Genomic DNA, 20,751 nt, shown 5'->3' with positions numbered 1-20,751 from the left:
TGAGGCATATAGCCCAATGAATGAACATCAATAATTGAGCTGCCACCTGCCAACATTTTATTATTTTCAACCACTCTTCGTGTCAATCAATCCTGTTGGGTAAGCAAGTTGAATCAGGATGTGTGAACGAGCTGACTTGAATCGGAGCTCGTCTTAAGCTTGAACTCGGCTCGTTTAATTTACCGGAGCTTGAGATATCTTTGTTTTGATCTCTATGTCGGAGCTGGAGCTCAACTAGCTTGTTAATAACTTTCAGAACTTTAGTTAGAATCTGATTTATTGAACATTTAATTATATACGTAACTTTTTTAATATTTTTTTACAATTAGAACTATATTTAACTATGTAACAAAGTATATAATATGAAGTTACTTTTGTCATGAGTTAATATAATAGTTGTAACGCATTTATATAAAATAAGATCTATAACAAAGCTCGTTTAGACTTGTGAGAATGGTTATGCTTGGTGTGTCATACATGCCCATTTATTAAATGAGTTTTAGTTTTGGCTTGGGCATGGGCTTGTTAAGCTCGGCTGCTTACACCCGGCCCTAAATTATTGATGAACCCGAGCAGGATTCACGACATGCTTATTCATGTCCTTGAACACACTTAAAATCATGTTTCTAGCTAGAACGTGGCCCATAACCCATTAATTTAAATAATTAAATAAGCTAGCGGGTTGCAATAAATGGTTAAAATGATCTGAAACGGGTTTATCTTAAAGAATCTTCTATTCTAGTTTTAAGCAAGTTGTTTAATTTATCTAACCAAGTTAAAAAAAATGTGATATAGATGAAAGCCTAAAACCTAATCATTTTAGTCATTTTAAGGTTGTGTAAGTAATCTACACCCCTTTGAATATGGTTTCAATGGTTTCGATAAAATATGAGATACTTCAATGCGAAAAACTTCAAAAGTTTCATAATAGTTATAATGTTTTAGTCCTTAGTCTATAGCGTGGAACATAGTTTCCACATTGAATGCGTCACAACTATACGTAAATTAGGTGAGCAACTATTTGTTGCCCCAAAAGACTCCTGTGCATGGATTGACTTGAAAGTCTTTCAGGTGACTTAGTAGCAAGCATCCTTCAAAACTCCTATTTTTGTTACTGTTCTAAACCATTCAAGCATGCCTTAATCCCAATTCGTCTCATTTCTCTTACTATTTTGTTACATTTTGTAGCAGCACAACAGCCTAATGGTTCTGTATTCTGTTGGTGCATCACTTTCCGCAACACCTGATGCCAAACCATGGCTTTCATCTTCAGGTGAATTTGCCTTCAGGTTCCAACAAGTTCAAGGCATCGATAACTTCTACTTGTTATCCATATGGTATGACAAGATACCTGATAAAACCATCGTATGGTATCCAGAAGGCGGTCCAACAATGTCTACAGGATCCAAAGTTGATCTGGTTGATAGGCGTGGACTTGTACTCAGTGATCCTCAAGGCAGAGAGTTATGGAGTACTGGCTCCATTTCTGATCTTGCATATGGTTATATGAATGATACGGGTAACTTTGTAATTGTGGGTAACAATTCTCACAATATATGGGAGAGTTTTGATCATCCCGCGGATACCATGTTGCCTACTCAGGTTATGGCCAGAGGTGGAGTAATCAACTCTAAAATGGGCAAAACGAACTTCAGTGGTGGACGATACCAATTACGTCTGCTTCCAGATGGGAATCTTGTTCTTAATACTCGAGATGTGGTTACTGGAACTCCTGATGCTGCTTACTATGTAAGCGGCACATATGACGCCGCCAATTCAACGAATTCTGGTTTCCAACTGCTTTTTGAGGCCACAGGATACATTTTTGTTGTGAGAGCGAGCGGAGAAAGAATTTATTTTACTCGAAAAGACTCTCTTCCTTCTGGAGATTACTATCTGTAGGTTCCCAGCCGGATCTACACGAGATATCACGTACTACGCAGGTGCGGAATCCCTACGTAAGACGTTACGAGTATAGAAAACAATACGATTAACACACGATAATCAAACACGTTGTATACCAACCTTAAATACGTGATACGAAGATCACTTGATTACAGACTCTCTCTGACTCGAATACACGAAAACTGTAAAACTGAATTAATCTCTTTTTCTTAAGCCGTAACAGATGGCTTATATAATCACGACAACTTCGCCTGGCATGTTCAGGCGAAGTTGTCACTAACTTCGCTTGACTAACAAGTTCGCCCATATCAGCGAACTTGTTAGCAACTTCGCTTATACAAAACATAAAATATTACAAACGCGATTACAGACACTAGACACTGAACTACTGACATTATGCACCAACAGACTCCCCCTTGGCAGTAGCTTCATCTCTTTAGCTTCAAACACGTATCTTGTAATCTTCAACCTTGTATCTTCACGCATGCACTCCTTCTCGAACACAAACCGACACAACTCTTTGATATTTCCTCGCTTCGTCTTTCCAAGCAGGAATATAAAAGATTTTCTTCTCATTGAGCACCTGCAGATCAGCTTGCGATAAGTTTACCAAATGCATCGGATCGTAAACTCTTAGTACCTCTTGCTCATCCTCGTCTTCCATCACCGCCTCAGCTGTCTCACAATCTACAAACCACCACTTTAGGTCTTTAAGCACATCCTTGGGCATAAGCTTCATCGGTACTTCTTTCAAACACCGGATCGGTTTATACTTCATGACCATCCAAGGCTTTCCATCAGCTCTCAAACCTCTATCCTTGTCTTCAACAAGTTTTCCCTTTTGTGGCTTCAACAGCTCAAACTTCTTCTCTTTTATACTCTCTTTCCATACAATTTTCCCAATGACTAGCCATATTATCATCACTTCGATTGATTAACCCCAATCTGGCTAAATCTTTCACTTCACATTCCGACAGTGTATTCAACGATCTTAACATTCTTTTAAAATACTGAACACCGTCATACCTTTTAATCACGAAGAGCCTCAACTGCTCATCATAGATCCAGCATATAATCCATTTCTTCGCTTCAGCATAGCCTTTAATGTTGTAACTCTTTTTAAACATTGTAGGTACCACTGGCTTCTTCGTTTTGATAAACCAATGAGCATAGCCTTCCTTCCATCTAGGCTGCTCCTCCCATTCTGTATCATCAACTACTGTATCTTCACATACATTCGACTTCTCAACGGTTGGAAGCTCGTGTTCAACATTCTCCTCTACAATTTCACCTTCTTCAACATCATCTTCTATCACTATCTGTGCACCAATCTTCTCAATTTCTTCTAATGGCAGCACATAATCATCACACACATCATCAACATCTAACATATCATCATCCAACTCCTTCAAGGCATCGATCACATCATCTCCCATCTCCTCGTCATCTACCATCACCACCTCATCACCACCAGAACCGCCAGCTGCACCTGCAGACTCCCCCTGAGCTGTGGTTGTCCCAAGAGCTTGAGTAGTTCTTGGCAACTCATCACCTGCACCTTTCGATGCATTGGGATCATCATCTCTGTCATTCTTCTTCTTTGTCCTGAGCTCGTCGCCTTTACAGCTCGTCTCCCCCTGAGATGCCAAGAACTCCTTCATAGCATCTATAATTTTTCCATGTTCAACCAGGAGGGACGACTGTAGTTGATTTTCTGCTACTAGGCGCTGAATAGCCTGGGTCTGGATAAGATATATCCTAGATTGCTCTGCCACGACCCGTTCTAGTGCAGCTATTCTTTCCGAGTCTGATAGGGTTGCATCGAAATCGAACCTCATGTGAGATATGGCTTGAGTATACTGTGGAGGGATTTCGAATGAAACCGGGACATCAGAAGTAGCTGTGGACGTAACCGCAGGTGGTATCGTGACCGACAACCCTGCAGTGTGAACCACTGTCGACTCAATAACCTGTGCAACAACCTCCGACGGAGTAAGCGTTGGAGGCGGGCAACGATACAATATCTGGAGTCGTCAGCTGGAGTGTGATGGATGGGAGGCCAACAGATGATGATGTAGCCACCATGGGAACGTCCGTGGCGCTTGGCCTTGTGACCTGTAATGGTGTAGGGACAATTGACATACCGGACAGTGTGAGCGGAGCGAAACGTATGACTCTAGAGCTCTCACCAGCTCCCCTACCTGCACCTGTCCTGTCCCTTCTTGAACGTCTGATCAACTTATGAATGTCTTCTTCTTCTTCTGACTCACTGTCGTCATCTGTCCTCTTTCTCTTCCCATACGTCCTCTCTTGAGTCACCATCATACGTCTTGCCTCATCCATTACATCATCAAAATCTGAGTCATCCACCGTCGTAGCTGCTCTAGTAACATTTACTCCCGTACTCTGTGGAACCGAGACCTGTATATTTTCTTGAAGATCAACTCGGTCCATGTCAAAAAATCCTTGGCCGCCAAAAGCAGCGTCAAGGTCTACCTCTTCTTCAGCTGACACAACAGGCGCAGCAGGTACAGCTTGAGGTGCTCCCGCCTGTTGTGTTTGAGGATCTCTAAACTCGTCCCCATTAGCAGGAACATACTCCGGGTTGATTAAATACCCAAACAGTGGAGTATGCCTAGGACGCAGTTCAGGCTTGCTTCTAGCACTCGAAGTTCTACATTGAGCAAAGATACGCTTGTTCACACTCTCCACGTATCTGATAGGGCGACGTTGAGGCAACGTGGGAGCAACATGATTCAAGATCATTTGGAGAAATCTTGGATACATGATGAATCTCTCACGCCCCATCGCCCTTCGCTATCGATCAATCTCATAGAAGACCATCTGACTCAAGCTGTAACGCTTGTTATAAGTCAGAGCAGTCATCGCCGACTGCAAGGTCGCGCCCATCCCGTCAGTGCCCGCCTTCCTCCCTGACATGCAGACAATCATTACGTGCATGAGGAAGCGCCACTGATCGAGCAAGAAATCTTTCCTTCTTTGTGTATCCCCTAAGGGACCAGAATATCCCATTCGTAGAAATGCTCCATCACGAAACGGAGCAACAAACTCTGTCGGGTCGTCCCTCGTCTCCTCTCCGAATTGCAAAGCCACCCGGATTTGTTCGGACGAGAACTGAACATCCTGACCATTTACCGTTGCACGCATCACCGGGGGGTCGACGCGGCAGTCATATTCCACCGTCTGCCAGAAATCCTCAATGTTGGGCAAGGAAATCGGCAGAGTTGTCGTAATGGCGTGGAATATCCGCGAGCGTAGCAGGAATGTGATGATTTCGCGGAAATCATCTACTCCACTCGCGTCTGGGTCAAGTGTGATATACATGTTATGACCCGGAAAGAATTGTCTCTCATTATCTCCTCCATCATCTCCTCCAGCACCTCCAGCACCTGCTACTGAAGCCATATCTGCAACAAACAGATCAAGTTAGATGACCGTCAAGGCAAACCACAAGTTCGCCTGTTACCATGAGCGAAGTTGTGATTATTCTGTATAGGCGAAGTTAAAGGTGGGGCGAAGTTGGTAAACGGCGAAGTTGGTAAACAACTTCGCTTCAACTGTAACTTCGTCTATTAACTTTTAAGTAAAAGGTCCAGGCGAAGTTAATGATAACTTCGCCTAACCACAACATCGCCTCATATACTGTTGCATAATTCATTATCAGGCGAAGTTAAACCTTAGGCGAAGTTACGGATAACTTCGCTTAACCTATAAGTTCGCCTGAATATGAATCGGCGACAGTAAGCAGATTCAAACTCAGAAATCTGATGTTTCATGGTTAGTTTGACGATTGAGGGGTCCGAAACACATGATTTTAAGGTTATTTAGACGATCAAACTGATTAGAACCACGTAAAACAATTTTTGAAAAATCCGATTGAACGGTCCAACGGTCCGAGGTCCATAACCGGGTCGAAACGACCACTGATTAACATCGGAGAACAAGGATTATACGATATAATGACAACACACACCTTGAAATCGAAACGGAAACTGGAAAAATAAGCACAAGGATCGAAAAAAAACGATAAGTTCGCTGGAAAACGGACAAGTTCGCTGGATTAATCGAGAGAATAAGTTCGCCGAATTTCAGAAAATAATGAACTGTTTGACCTTAAGTATTCTTTATATAGGGGCGGAGTTACACAGGCGAAATTGTGGATAACTTCGCCTAGGGCGAAGTTATTCACAAGTTTGCCGATTTTACAAAATAAACCCCTATAGTTTGAACATTTTGCAATTAAGTTTTAAAAACTTCCCTTTAAGAATTAAATGACACGATCAAGTCCAAGTAACCAGTTATAAAATCATAAACTACCTAAGTACGAAACACTTTTAAAAATTAAAGTACAAGGGATCAAATTTCAGTCTTGACAGGGACTACTACGTTTTAGAAAAGATCCGAACAGAAATTATACTAATTACGTGACTGTCACATAGATCCGTGTTTAGCTGTATTATGACATAAAGAAACAGGTTGTAGGCAGGTAAATAACTTAAGATGGTTTTCATCGTTTCTGTGATACGAGTTAAGTTCAATTAAGCTAAAAAATTAAGTGGGCAACAACTCAGAGATTATGATGCCTCCTATCTATTCTCAAAGCGTATTTGGCTTTCCCCAAGTCACCCCGAATTGACTTCGACCCGTAGTGTCTGATTAAGTTGTAAGTATTCTTCGATCTTTAGACTCTGCTTCCCGTTCTCTTTCTTACATCATGATTGACATTTCAAGTTAAAGAATGTCTCAATGACTTATAAATTTTTTTTTTTATTTTTTTATTTTTTGTTTTTTTATCAAACACATTGAGAACAACTGCAAGTCCCGAATCTGGATCACTGCAGTCTCTTGACACGCTTTCTTCACGGGAATCAGAACACTAACAGGCTCGTGTATGACTGGGTAATCGCTTTTCTGCCTATCATTCGGAAAGATATATATGAAGACATGCAGAATTCTTAAGAAGTTTCCACATAAAATCGAGTAGATTTAGTTAGTATCACTTCTACTTTTACGCACCATAAAAAGCTACCATGACATACAATGACTGTTCTAAAGCCTTTTAAGCCTAATAACTTCACTAGTTAAGCACACAGAATCAGTAAATCTATCATTTTCCAAGGTTGGATCAATTTTCTGTTAAAACATAGTAACAGAACTTCTTACGAAGTAGTAGACTTGAAAAATAATTTCATTTCCCTAAAAAAAATTTTTTGACTTCAATCGCCCCGATCAGTTCAAAGTCTTCAGGTAAACGGTTATCATGAGGATCCAATGGATCCGCTGGACCGACCACATACAAGTATGTGTCCTTCTAACTAAGTATGAACGACTAATTTTCAGCGAAAGAATAAAAACACATCATAAACCGCCCCGGTCACATTCAGTCATCTGGTTAATGGCAACCCTCAAACTCTACAAGTAGAAAATGAGGACCAAACATATCCGAGGATATGTCCTTCAAACTGAGGTAACCGACATAATTTTAAGCGATAGTGACATTTTTTTTTATATATATGCACAAAAAGCATGGTTACTCGGGACTGATCATCCCATTCAACTCAACAAGGTTTTGAAATCTTGATTTGTCAAACGCTTTAGTATATAAATCAGCGAAATTATCAAGCGTATCCACCTTTTCAAGCACAATCAGTTTCTTCTCAGCACAATCCCGTATAAAATGATGACATATGTCAATATGTTTAGTTTTACTGTGCTTTACGGGATTATTAGTTACTGAGATCGCAGCAGTGTTATCAATACAAATTGGAGTAAGTGAGAAATTCAGACCATAGTCGCGTAACTGTTGTTGAATCCACAGAACCTGGGAGCAGCAGTTGGATGCTGCCATGTATTCTGCCTCACATGTTGAAATGGCGACTGATGTCTGCTTCTTGCATTGCCAGGACACTAATCTGCCTCCTAGAAACTGACATCCTCCAGTAGTTGACTTCCGACTCTGATTGCACCCTCCATAATCAGAATCTGTGTAAGCTACCAACTCCAAGTCTCCTCCCTTCGCGTACCACAACCCCAGCTTAGGTTTGCCTTTGAGATATCGCAAGATCCTCTTCACACCCTTCATGTGAGATTCCTTTGGGTTTGCCTGAAAACGAGCACAAAGACAAACTGCAAACATAATATCAGGCCTAGAAGCAGTTAAGTACATTAAAGAACCTATAATAGCCCGATACTGAGTTGGGTCCACATCTGCGTCATTGTCTGTCTCAGCACCCAATTTATGGTTGACGCAGATTGGAGTATCGAATGGAGTGCTGTCCTCCATCTTGAAGCGTTTGAGCACATCATGGACATACTTGGTCTGATGAATGAACATCCCATCCTTCTTCTGATCAACCTGCAATCCTAAAAATAAAGTTAGTTCACCCATAGCACTCATTTCAAACCTTTTCTTCATGACGGCCTCAAACTCCTGACACATGGAGACTTTTGATGCAGCAAAGATAATGTCATCCACGTAGACTTGCACCAGCAGGAAGTCGATTCCTTCTCTCTTGAAGAACAACGTGCTATCTATCTTCCCTCTTTCAAACCCATTTTCAAGCAAGTAATCTGATAAGGTTGAGTACCAGGCACGAGGTGCCTGATGTAGTCCATACAATGCCTTGCTTAACTTGTACACGTGGTCTGGAAAGTCTGGGTCAGGAAAACCCGGAGGTTGCTCAACGTACACAACCTCATCAACTTTCCCATTTAGGAACGCACTTTTCACGTCTAACTGAAATACCTTCATCTTCTTATAAGCAGCAAATGCCAAAAACAATCTAATGGCTTCCAATCTTGCCACAGGAGCGAACACTTCATTATAATCAATCCCCTCTTGTTGATTAAAACCTTTAACGACTAGCCTCGCCTTGTTTCTTATAATAATCCCTTTCTCATCTCTCTTGCACTTAAAAACCCATTTTGTGCCTATCGCATGCACATTCTTTGGTTTTTCAATCAAAGTCCAAACTTCCATTTTCTTGAATTGAGCCAGCTCTTCTTGCATGGCTTCGACCCACGAGCTGTCCTTTAGAGCCATTTGATAATTCTTTGGTTCAATCTGGCTGATAAAGCAGGTGTACAAGCATTCGTTGATTATGCCTGTCTCCTTAATGCTTGTGTAAACACAGGTGTGCTCATTCAAGCTACGTCTTGTTTGTACACCGGAGGACACATCACCAATCACATTCTCCAAAGGGTGATCTTTATGAATTCTCGTGGTCGGAACCGAACCGACATGCAAATTGTCTTCCAAGTTAGAAGAGAGCTCGTCAATGGTTGTTCCTTGCTGAGAGTGAAACGGATTGAAAAATTCTTCTTCAGGAGAGGCAGCAGGGGTATCGATAGCATTTGATGAGGAAGGTTGACATTTATCAAACAGCTGTCTTTGCACTAGATTTTCTTCCTCATCAAGGATCATCTTCGTAGCAACTCTTTCTTCTACTTCTGCACTATCCAAATAAGGTATGTTAAAAGACTTAAAAAGTCTATCATAGTCGAAAAACTCAGCAGGTCCGTTGCTTGGTTTTGGCGGTTTGTAACTTGTGATATTGGTGTTACACACCACCTCAACCTTGCCGGTCGATGTATTAAAGACACGTCTGTTGGGAGTCCCAACAACATAACCGACTAAGATTCCTTCATCGGCTACTTCACCAAATTTAGAATTTGTCTTTAAAATCGAACAAGGGGACCCGAATGGTTCAAGACCACTCAAGTTGGGCTTCCTCCCATGCATAAGCTCATAACACGTTTTATTAAGTCTTTTAACAGTCAAGACTCTATTCAGGATACAACAGGCTGTAGCAACAGCTTCAGCCAGAACACCACAGGAAGCTTCGAATCAGCCAGCATAGTTCTGGCTCCTTCAATTAACGTTCTATTCTTCCTCTCAGCCACTCCATTCTGTTGCGGAGTATACGGAGCGCTGTACTGGTGCTCAATCCCTTTCTGAAGGCAGAAGATCTCCATTTCATAATTCTTGAACTCCGTTCCATTGTCACTCCTGATGAACTTAACCCTTTTATCCATAACGTTCTCAACTTTGGTAATCAAATCCTTCACCATCTGAGCCGTTTCATCTTTTGATTTCAGGAAATATACCCACGAATATCGTGAGTAATCATCAGTGATCACCAAGCAATAAGAAGTACCTCCTAGACTTTTTGCATTCACGGGACCGAAGAGATCCATGTGAAGCAATTCTAGAGTACTGACAATAGAATTGACCTTCTTGGTGTGATGGGATTTCTTGTGCTGCTTTCCCTTCTTGCACGCTAGACATTTGTCTTCAAAGTTGAAACTTTTCAAGGGAACGCCCAGCACAAGTCCATTCTTGACAATGTGGTTCATCTTCCGAAGATGAATGTGCCCCATTCTCCTATGCCACAATTCGGACTCCGATTCGCTCGCTTTTGTCATAAGGCATGATTCTTCCGTGGCCATTTCAGTCGACCTCATATCCATAATATACGTATTCCTCTCACGTGGAGCCTTCATCACAATCCACTCCTCTGGTATCTGAAAACCAGGATGCAACACAATCGCCTCATTCTTTGTAAAATGTACGGTGTACTCCTTATCACAGATCTGCGACACACTCAGCAGATTGTGCTTCAATTCTTCGACAAAGTTTACTTTCTCTAGAGTCATCTTTCCATTAGACACCGTTCCCATTCCTGTAATCTTGCCTCCACTTTCTCCAGCAAAGCTCACTCTCCCTCCTTGAACAGGTTTCAAATCGTGTAACAAGATTTTGTTACCCGTCATGTGCCGGGAACAGCCGCTATCCACAACCCAAAGATTATTGGCAGCCCTGTTCAACTGTTCCTGCACGATTAAAGCAAAAGATTAGAATCTAGGGACCCAAGACCAATTGGTCTTGGATCTATACATCCCGAACTTTGGCTTTCCAAAGTTAGTCTCTGTATAATTCCTGTAAGTCCTATTAGTATACCTCCTTGTAGATTGATTGTGAGGCCTTCCAAACCTTTGTGAATTGAAAGAATTATAACTTACTGCTTGGTTATCAGCAGTGTGAAACTGAGATTGGTTTCTTTGAAAACCTGAATTAGTCTGATTTCTGAATTTTGAATGGTTTTCACTTTTACCAGTATTATAATTACCATTAGGCTTAGTCTCAGTTTTGGTATGCCTCACACCTCTGAATCGCTGCTTCAGAGGGCAATCTGCAACTAGGTGCCCTAATTGATTACACCTAAAACAACACCTATGCTCAACTTTCTTTTCAACAGTTGTTTTGGATGTCGAGGCTGTACTACCGCCCGTTCGTCTCACATATGGTGGGACATAAGGGTTTAGCGGAGAACTCTTTTTAGTTGTTTTATCTTTCTCTCCACTATTTGGTAATACAACCTCCTCCTTTGTCTTACCCGACTCGAATGACTTATCCGAATCTGATGAGACCGGACTCGGAATAGAAATTTTAACACTTGACACAGGCGGACTTGTTTCGCCTCTACTAACATCTGGTTCTTTACTAGTTACCTTAATTGGAACTGTCTGAACAACCTCAAAGTCAACAGATTTCTGATTACTAGGATTAAAAGTGTAATTGTGATTATAAGGTGGTGGAACCTCATGATAACCAATTCCTCCCCTCTTAACTGAGGAACCTTGATCACTAACAAGGTGATCAAGAATAGCAGAGGAATTTCTGAACTGCTCAAGTTTTCTATTCAGTTCCACCACTTTCACCTGGTGATCAGCAATCTGTTTTTCTCTTTCAGCTATTAGTTTGGTTTTTTCTTCTAAAACTTCATAGCTTAGATCAATCACTTGAATTTTTTCAGCAAGTTTTGCTTTTAGACTTTTAATATCTTTTTCACAAGCTTTTATTTTAACTTTATAGCTATTTTCTCTTGCTTTTGTAAAATGATGATCTTCTTTTAGAGTTTTAAACTCAGCATCCAAACTAACATACTGATCAGTTATAGTTGCTAATTGCTCAGACAAGTTTTCACATTTAGAACAAGTAGGTTTAGAACATACCTCGGAGAGCTGGTCTTTAGCATCAGCCATGAAAGCTTTTTCTTCCCCAGTAGCTTTCTCACCTTCTTCATTTTCCACATTCGCCAAATTTGCTTGTTCAAAGATTTCTTCAGAATGCAGGTTCCAGTTATATTCACCATCTTCTCTGGAAATCATGGCACTATAATCTTTACTACCCCCATTATGCTGTGTAGACTTGCCTTGACCACGTTCTACACGCTCATTTCTGCACTCCTTAGCAAAGTGGCCGTTTTGCTGACAGTTGTAGCATCTTACCTTCGTCTTGTCAAACCCTGGCCTTCCACCGACAAACTTTCTTCCGGTCTTTTTCATAAACCGTTTCACTCTTCTCACGATCATAGCCATCTGCCATTGCAGATCCATTTCTTCCAGATCATCAGCATCAATCTGGTCATAGTCTTCATCCAACATAGCTGGATCAACAATCTTCCCCTGAATGTAGTTCTCATAGGAAGCAATAAAAGAAGCATAGAGAGCAAACTGCTCTTCAGCAGATTTGACACTCATGGGCATCTTAGAGTAGTTGTTGCTAGGAATACTTGGAGAGCAACTACTCTTGCTTGCTTGCGGTTTAGATGCACTAGATCCACCTGCTACAAAGCAAACATCACCATTCGTGTTGACTGACACATGCCCCTCATGTGATGAGTTGGCGCCCGACTCTCCCTTCGAGTAGTAGGCAGCTGATTCAGTCTTCGAACCTGAACTAGAGTTGACTTTAGCACCATACATACCTGGATCTTGAACCTGATCCGTAGGTGTCTCCTTTCTAACCATGTTAAGCTCAAAGGTTCGGAGCTTGTTAACTGCTGTCTCAAGGTCATAGTCAGCAAAGTCTTTATCTTCTCTCATCAACACAGTATACATCTCCCATTTTGGTGGGAGAGCATCAAGAAGCTTCTCAACAATCTCATCTTCTTTGTATGCAATTGAATAGTTGCTGAGTTCAGTCATCAGATGATAATATCTGGTGATGATATCATCAAGTGATTCGTTTTTCAGATACTTGAAGACTGAGAATTGATTTTTGAGCAATTTGATCTTCGAAGCACGGATTCCCACATTTCCTTCAAACCGGTTCTCAAGAGCTTTCCAAAGCTCTCTTGCTGTCTTGTACTTTCTAAAAGTATGAAGGATCTCTTGTGGAAGAGCCATAGTGATAGCAGCATGAGCCTTGCTCTCGGCCTCATACATCTTTTTCTCTTCTTCTTCCATTTTGTTGTACTTTTTAATCTGATCACGACCTTCGTACTCCATAGTTGGTGGAATATAACCATCTTGTATACACACCCACATCTTGGCATCTTGATACTTGACATATTGTTCAAAACGATCTTTCCACGCTACATAATCCGTTTTCTTAAGCATCTTGGGTGCCTTTGTAGCCGAACCTGCTTCTACTTCCATCTTTACTAGTTCAGTCTTGTTTATCGAAGACATCTTCTCTAAACTCAAAGAAATCCGAAAATAAAAATTTTATTTTCAAACAGCACTGTTGGCGAAGTTGTGGATAACTTCGCTTAAAGCTTAACTTCGCGTGAATTTGTAACGTCGCTCACTTTCTTAAATTCGCTGGATTGGCGAACTTGAGAATAACTTCGCTTAAGTTGAGCGAACTTGGGAGGTAGGCGAAGTTGTGGGTAACTTCGCTTGAGGTAAGCGAACTTGAAGAGGTAGGCGAAGTTGTGGATAACTTCGCTTAACCTTATATCTTCGCCGTAACCCTAGTAACAGTGACGGCAACTTCGCCTGATGAACACGAAGCTTCTGCAGATTAGATTTCTGGGTTTTTCGAGGTTTGTGAAGGTGTTATGGGTTGTTTAAGCTTGTAGGAGGAGAGTATAACACTAAAACTCAGAAAACTCGTCCCGCGAATAGTCGAACGGAACGATTTCTATACCCGCGTGATAATCACGAACCACACAATCGAGCAAATGCTCTGATACCAATTCTAGGTTCCCAGCCGGATCTACACGAGATATCACGTACTACGCAGGTGCGGAATCCCTACGTAAGACGTTACGAGTATAGAAAACAATACGATTAACACACGATAATCAAACACGTTGTATACCAACCTTAAACACGTGATACGAAGATCACTTGATTACAGACTCTCTCTGACTCGAATACACGAAAACTGTAAAACTGAATTAATCTCTTTTTCTTAAGCCGTAACAGATGGCTTATATAATCACGACAACTTCGACTGGCATGTTCAAGCGAAGTTGTCACTAACTTCGCTTGACTAACAAGTTCGCCCATATCAGCGAACTTGTTAGCAACTTCGCTTATACAAAACATAAAATATTACAAACGCGATTACAGACACTAGACACTGAACTACTGACATTATGCACCAACACTATCACAGAGCTACTCTTGATTTTGATGGGATTTTTACTCAATACTACTATCCCAAGAATACCACTGAGCCTAAAAGTTGGAAAGTTATATATTTTGAGCCCGTGGGAAACATATGTACGATTAAATATAGCAAAGCTTGCGGGTTAAACAATATTTGCAGCCTTGATGGCAATCGGCCAAACTGTGAATGTCCACAGGGGTTCTCATTGGTTGATCCCAATATTCCAAATGGTGACTGCAAGCCGTATTTCACTCCGAGCTGTGATGAAAGCAAGTCAAGTCATGGGGAAGATGTGTTTGATTTCATCGAGCTCACAAATATTGATTGGCCGGGATCCAACTTTGTGAGCCTGGGCCCAAGTAACGAACAAACCTGTAGAACTTCCTGCTTGGAAGATTGTTTTTGTGCAGTTGCGATTCACAAGGACATCGTATGTGGGAAGAAGCAGCTTCCACTTTACAATGGATATAAAGATCCTTCAAATAATGTGAAGGCCTTCATCAAATTTAGGAAAATTGATGGTCCTTCTGGAACAGGAGGAAATAAAAATGGAACAAATATAAAAGTGGATCAGGAGAAGATAAAAGTGGAAGAAATTTGATATATGTGGGATCAGCCCTCTTAGGTACTTTTGTCTTAGGAGTTGTTGTTTTGACTGGTGTGATTTATGCGGGTTTCTTTCAAATTTACAAGAAGGGCGTAAATCCATTTTCATGTAGCGCAACTGTTGAAACTAACCTGCCTCGTTTTACTTATCAAGAACTAGTCACAGCTACCGATGGGTTCAAGGATGAATTGGGAATGGGGGCATTCGGGATAGTCTATAAAGGTGTAATAGGGACAAATATCGTGGCGGTTAAGAAGCTGGAAACTACTGTGGTTCAAGATGGACAAAAGGAATTCAAAGCTGAGGTTAACACGATAGCAAGGACTCATCACAAGAATTTGGTGCAGGTTCTTGGCTATTGTGATGATGGTGAGCAGAGGCTATTGATTTATGAATACATGACCAATGGCACTTTGGCAGGCTTTCTATTTGGAGGCACGAGACCTAGTTGGAAACAAAGGAGTTATATCGCTATTGGTGTCGCAAAGGGACTCACATACCTCCATGAAGATTGTAGCAACCAAATCATCCATTGTGACATACAGCCTCAGAATATTCTTCTTGATAAATACTACAATGCTAAGATTGCTGACTTCGGATTGGCAAAACTTTTGAAGATTAATCAAAGTAAAACCAATACCGGAATTAGAGGAACAAAGGGATATGTTGCTCCTGAATGGTTTAGGAACACCGCTGTCACAACCAAGGTTGATGTCTATAGCTTTGGCGTCTTGTTATTAGAGATCATTTCATGCCGAAAGAGTGTGGTTTTCAATGATGATGCTGAAGATGCGGCAGTTTTAACAGATATGGCATGGGATTGCTACCAAGAAGGCAGACTGGATGCATTCGTCGAGAATGATTCGGAGGCCTTAAATGATTTGGAGAAACTAACAACATTTATAATGGTTGGTCTTTGGTGTGTACAAGAAAACCCTTTGGTGAGGCCAACCATGAAAAGGGTCATTCAAATGCTTGAAGGAGGAATTGAAGTGACCGAACCTCCTTGTCCATGCCCTTTGGTGAGGCCAACCATGAAAAGGGTCATTCAACCTTGTTCAGATTTGGCATGGGATTGCTATCAAGCCGGCAGACTGAATGCATTTGTTGAGAATGATTTGGAGGCCTTAGATGATTTGGAGAAATTAACAACATTTATGATGGTTGGTCTTTGGTGTGTACAAGAAAACCCTTCAGTAAGGCCAACCATGAAAAAGGTCATCCTGATGCTTGAAGGAGAAATTGAAGTGACCGGACCTCCATGTCCATACCATCTCTCTGCTACCACCTGCTAATCTTAAATTTGATCTGCCATGTTTTGGTACTTCTTTCTTTGTGTTGTTTCTAAGGCTTAGTTCTAAGCCATAAATAAACAATAAAGATTGTAAAATATGATTTGACCTATGCAGCTTCATTATTATATCTTGAGCACTATGTAGTTAATATCAATTGTATCAAAGTCTTCCTTATATTAATTTTTTATCTCAGTTTAAAATGAAAAATCTGTTACAGTTCTTAGAAACCAAAATTCTATGCATTCAAGTTGGTAAATATAAAACGCTGTACAAGTGGGCATAGATACTTAATGATGCCCATGTAGGTCATGTGATGAACAACATACACAAGCCAAGCATCTTGGTAGTCATGCAGTAGATTATTTGCATTTTCTAGTTAGTAGGACAAGTAGCGGGTTAGTTCATTTTGAGCCATATTAGCAATAGCAAGTACAGGTTGGTTGTTTGTATGGTATTTATTGCCGGTTAGTATTTGTTTCCTGCATGAATCAGAATTAGAAAATTGTTTCAAGTTATCCTCTCATGCATTCTTCCTCTAACAGGATCATATAGTGCTTTCAAGATGTCCTCTTGTTCTTCACTAGCCGAATCACCACCAGCCTCAGTTTGCGCCATCTCTACACCCTAACTCTAAGTCACGGGTCCATCCGACCACCACTGAAGTCATGTTCGAAGACAACAAAGACTTTTGGGATCAAGTCATCCAACTTTCATAGAAATTTCCATGTAAAGACTTTTGGGATCAAATCCAATCAACGGACTCATATGCAGTATTTATGATTATGCCAGATACCATGGACACTTTCAATCGTTTGAAATTGAGTCAACCATTACCAGTCTTCTAAAGAGATGGTTCAAAAATTGGATCGAGATTCATATTTGATATTTAAACTAGCCCAAACAAGAACATTAGGAATTCAGAAGCATCCGGTCACTGTAATGGCACCCCACTTATTACGCAAGCGTACACAAAGTACTATACTACAACTAACTGAACGAACGAACACGAACATAGGCCATGTTCGTCCAATTGTGTCGGTGAACATTTGATAATGTGTATGTTTACGTTCATTTACGTTCGTTAATTTTTTTAGTTTATGTTTATTCATTAAAGGTTTTTAGGTTTTTCTTTTTTCTATCTTATAATATAGATTTAAGCAAAATATAAAGTATAAAACAAAAATATATATATGAGTATCATGTGGTTAATTATATATAATAATTGATAAGTTTGCTGCCGCTAAGCTCTGATTGGGCCACTTGGCGGCAGCATACTTGTCAATTATTTTGTTCTTTTTTATGGTTTTTTTTTCAATTTGTTTTATGTTTTTTTATTGTTTATTTTGTTTTATTTCTAGTATCGTAACGAAATAAGCCAACCAAACGTCAATTTTATGGTTTTTTGTTTGATAGAATTTTGGTACCATAACAAACATGATGGAAACCGACAGATTCTGCCTAGACTCATCGCCTCAACGTCCGAGACCGACAACGCTCGAATTTACCGATGGACACCACCCCATTCGTGCACCTCAAATTTTATATTATATGTTTTTTCTCTCTGATACCATAACGAAAATTATTCAAGTGCCAATTTTGTTTTTTTTTAGTTTCGGTATCCTAACGAACGTGACGGAAACCGACCGAATTCACGTAGACCGCATTTTGTTTTATAGTACCATAACAAACGTGACGAAAACCAGTTGAATTTGCGTACACTCACCGTCTCAACGCCCGGTGTCAACAACGATCGAGTCTTCATAACATCCGGTTTTAGTGACCGGCGCCACCTATTGGTCCACCTCAATTTTTATATTTTTCCCGTTTTATTTTTGGTTTTTAGTTACAATATCATAACGCACGACGCCAAAACCGATCGAATTCACGTCGACTTATTGCCTCAACAACCGGGACCGACAACACTTGGATTTACCAACCTGCCCGGCGCAACGCGTCGGTAAAACCCTAGTTTATCTATAAATTAACAAATGGATATGAACGTAAAACCTAACACCAACACAACGTTGGTAGCCGGACGTTACTGAATTGCTGACACCGATCATTCTAGGTTAGCCAAATCAAAGAAAACATTGTTTGTGTTCATTTGTGCTCCTAAACCATTCACTAATAAGTTCATTTCCTTAATGAATTGACACGAAAAAGAAATGTTGTTTGGTTACGTACCGTTCAGTTGTCCAATAATGACTTAATGAACGAATATGGCCAAGGCCTTATCCGGTTCGGTTAGTTTATAACCCTGTTGTATCATCCCTCGTTAACAAATTACTAAATTAGAAGTTAACGGACCAACCTTCAAAAAAAAAAAAGAAGTTGAACGGGCCAGAAAAGACAATTAATTGAACACCACCATATTGGACTTTCCTCTTATTTTTACCATTAGGTTACTACACAAATGATCCCAATGGTTTGGCTAAAGTCACATCATGTTTATTTCGACCGAACCTTCAACCTCTTATTAAGGGGCATTCTTGACACCACTAGACCAAAAACCAATAACGTTTTTGGAAGTTTTATCAAGGAAATGAATTCTCAGAGGATTCTAATGAAAACAAGTATTAATTAGTTCAGTGGCTATTTTATATATTGTCCGTTTTACATTAATGCAAAAAAATTATGTCATCCGGAATATCCAAGAAAAAGACTTTCATGTTCAACTTTATTAATTCCACAATTTCGGGCTTTTGTTCAATCAACTAACAACTTTATTATCTTCAAGAGTGTGATAACAGTTTTGAAATTTTGTTCTCAGGCATGGAACATTTCCACGTTGAATACTTTCCGCCAAAAGCACTTACGAGGAAATAAGAGCCCAGAAGCGTATTCATTAGGCTATGGAATACTTTGCTCCACAAAAGACTTCCTCTATAATGGGTAGACTTCAAAAGTCCGTTATTTATTATTTAAACTCCTAATTGAGTTACTGATGTAAATCAATAATCGTTGTCATATGGCATTAGCTCCACTGCATCTCATCATCTTTCTATCTATTTTGCTACATTTTGTAGTTGCACAACAGATTAATGGTTCTGTGTCAGTTGGTGCATCACTCACAGCAACACCCAATGCCGAACCATGGCTTTCATCTTCTGGTGAATTTGCCTTCGGGTTCAAACAAGTTCAAGGCAAAGATAACTTCTTGTTATCCATATGGTATGACAAGATACCTGACAAAACCATTATCTGGTATCCAGAAGGTGGTCCAATAGTGTCTACAGGATCCAATGTAGAACTGGTTGATAGGCGTGGGCTCGTACTTAGTGATACTCAAGGCAAAGAGTTATGGAGCTCTAGGTCCATATGTGATCTTGCATATGGTTATATGAACAATACTGGTAACTTTGTAATCGTGGGTAGCAATTCTCACAATATACGGGAGAGTTTTGATCATCCAGCAGATACCATGTTGCCTACTCAGGTTATGGCTAGTGGTGGAGTAATCAACTCTAAAATGAGCAAAACAAGCTTCACCGGTGGAAGATTCCAATTACGTTTGCTTCAAGATGGAAATCTTGTTCTTAATACTCTTGATATGTTTTCTGGTACTCCTGCTAATGCTTACTATAATAGTGGCACATGTGACAGCTCTAATTCTATAAATTCCGGTTTCCAGCTGGTTTTTGATGAGACAGGACACATGTATATATTGAGAAAAAACGGGAATAGAGTTGATCTTACTATAAAAAACTCCCTTGACTCCGATGGCGTGTTTACACAATACTACTACCCCAAGAATCCCACTGAAGCTACAAGCTGGAAAGTTATATGGTTTGTGCCTGAAAACATATGTGCAACTAGAGATAGCAAAGCGTATGAAGTAAACAATGTGTGTAGCCTTGATGACAATCGACCAAACTGCTAATGCCCACAGGGGTTCTCATTGCTTGATCCCAGTTCTCCTAGTGGTGACTGCAAGCCTGATTTTCCTCTAAATTGTGATGGAGAGTCGAATCATGGAGGAGATGTGTTTGATTTTGTGGAGCTCACTAATACCGATTAAAGGATAATCTTGAACTATCAATAAAGTTGAGAGTTTGTTTTGTAAGTTTATTTTAATATGGATTATTCTAGAATAAGTTTGCCTTGTTTCCTAAGTTAGGTTTAGCTTGGAGAGCAAGTTTAGTAGATTTATAAATAGAGTCTAGATTATTAGATTTATTTGAGAGAGTCAAGAGAAGTCTCTTCTTCTTGGATGTTCGTGAAGTTATGCTTGTTTGATAAGTTCGTTTGGTTATATGAAAAGAGTCGAGGGTTGTTACCCCAATATCTTGTGTTTGTTTGTTTGTTTGATCTGATTGTTTGATCTGTCTGGGCCAACAATTGGTATCAGAGCTTAGGCTCATTAAATGCGCGGTTGGTTGCACGGGAAACGATTCATTGTTTGGTTTGTTCAGTCTGAAGATTGACCGCCGATTTAAGTTGCTGCGGTCCGGTGGTTTTGAAAAAAAGAACCGTGAGTGGCAAGTTATAGCTGTTCGAAAGTCAAAGGTGTCGAAAGAAAA

At 40.3% G+C, this 20,751-nt stretch overlaps 2 protein-coding genes across 2 annotated transcripts; both read left to right on the top strand.

Moving 5' to 3' along the window:
• Positions 1-1,377: 1,377 nt before the first annotated feature.
• LOC143570311 (G-type lectin S-receptor-like serine/threonine-protein kinase LECRK3) lies at positions 1,378-16,208 on the top strand. The gene is made up of 4 exons (XM_077055991.1): positions 1,378-1,891; positions 14,326-14,850; positions 14,904-15,958; positions 16,138-16,208. Exons 1-4 carry the CDS (start codon positions 1,393-1,395, stop codon positions 16,168-16,170), a joined length of 2,112 nt encoding a protein of 703 aa, XP_076912106.1. The 5' UTR covers positions 1,378-1,392; the 3' UTR covers positions 16,171-16,208.
• Positions 16,209-19,199: 2,991 nt separating this feature from the next.
• Positions 19,200-20,249, top strand: LOC143570328 (G-type lectin S-receptor-like serine/threonine-protein kinase LECRK2). The gene is made up of 2 exons (XM_077056002.1): positions 19,200-20,066; positions 20,121-20,249. The coding sequence occupies exons 1-2, from the start codon at positions 19,200-19,202 to the stop codon at positions 20,247-20,249; spliced, it is 996 nt and encodes a 331-aa protein (XP_076912117.1).
• Positions 20,250-20,751: the final 502 nt, after the last annotated feature.

The sequence above is a fragment of the Bidens hawaiensis genome, unplaced genomic scaffold (assembly GCF_021521415.1).
Source record: "Bidens hawaiensis isolate Kalapana, Puna unplaced genomic scaffold, B.hawaiensis_p1.1 tig00024868_1, whole genome shotgun sequence".
Taxonomy (NCBI): Eukaryota; Viridiplantae; Streptophyta; class Magnoliopsida; order Asterales; family Asteraceae; genus Bidens; species Bidens hawaiensis.
The sequence above is the reverse complement of the archived record's forward strand: the minus strand, read 5'-3'. Positions and strand labels throughout refer to the sequence as shown.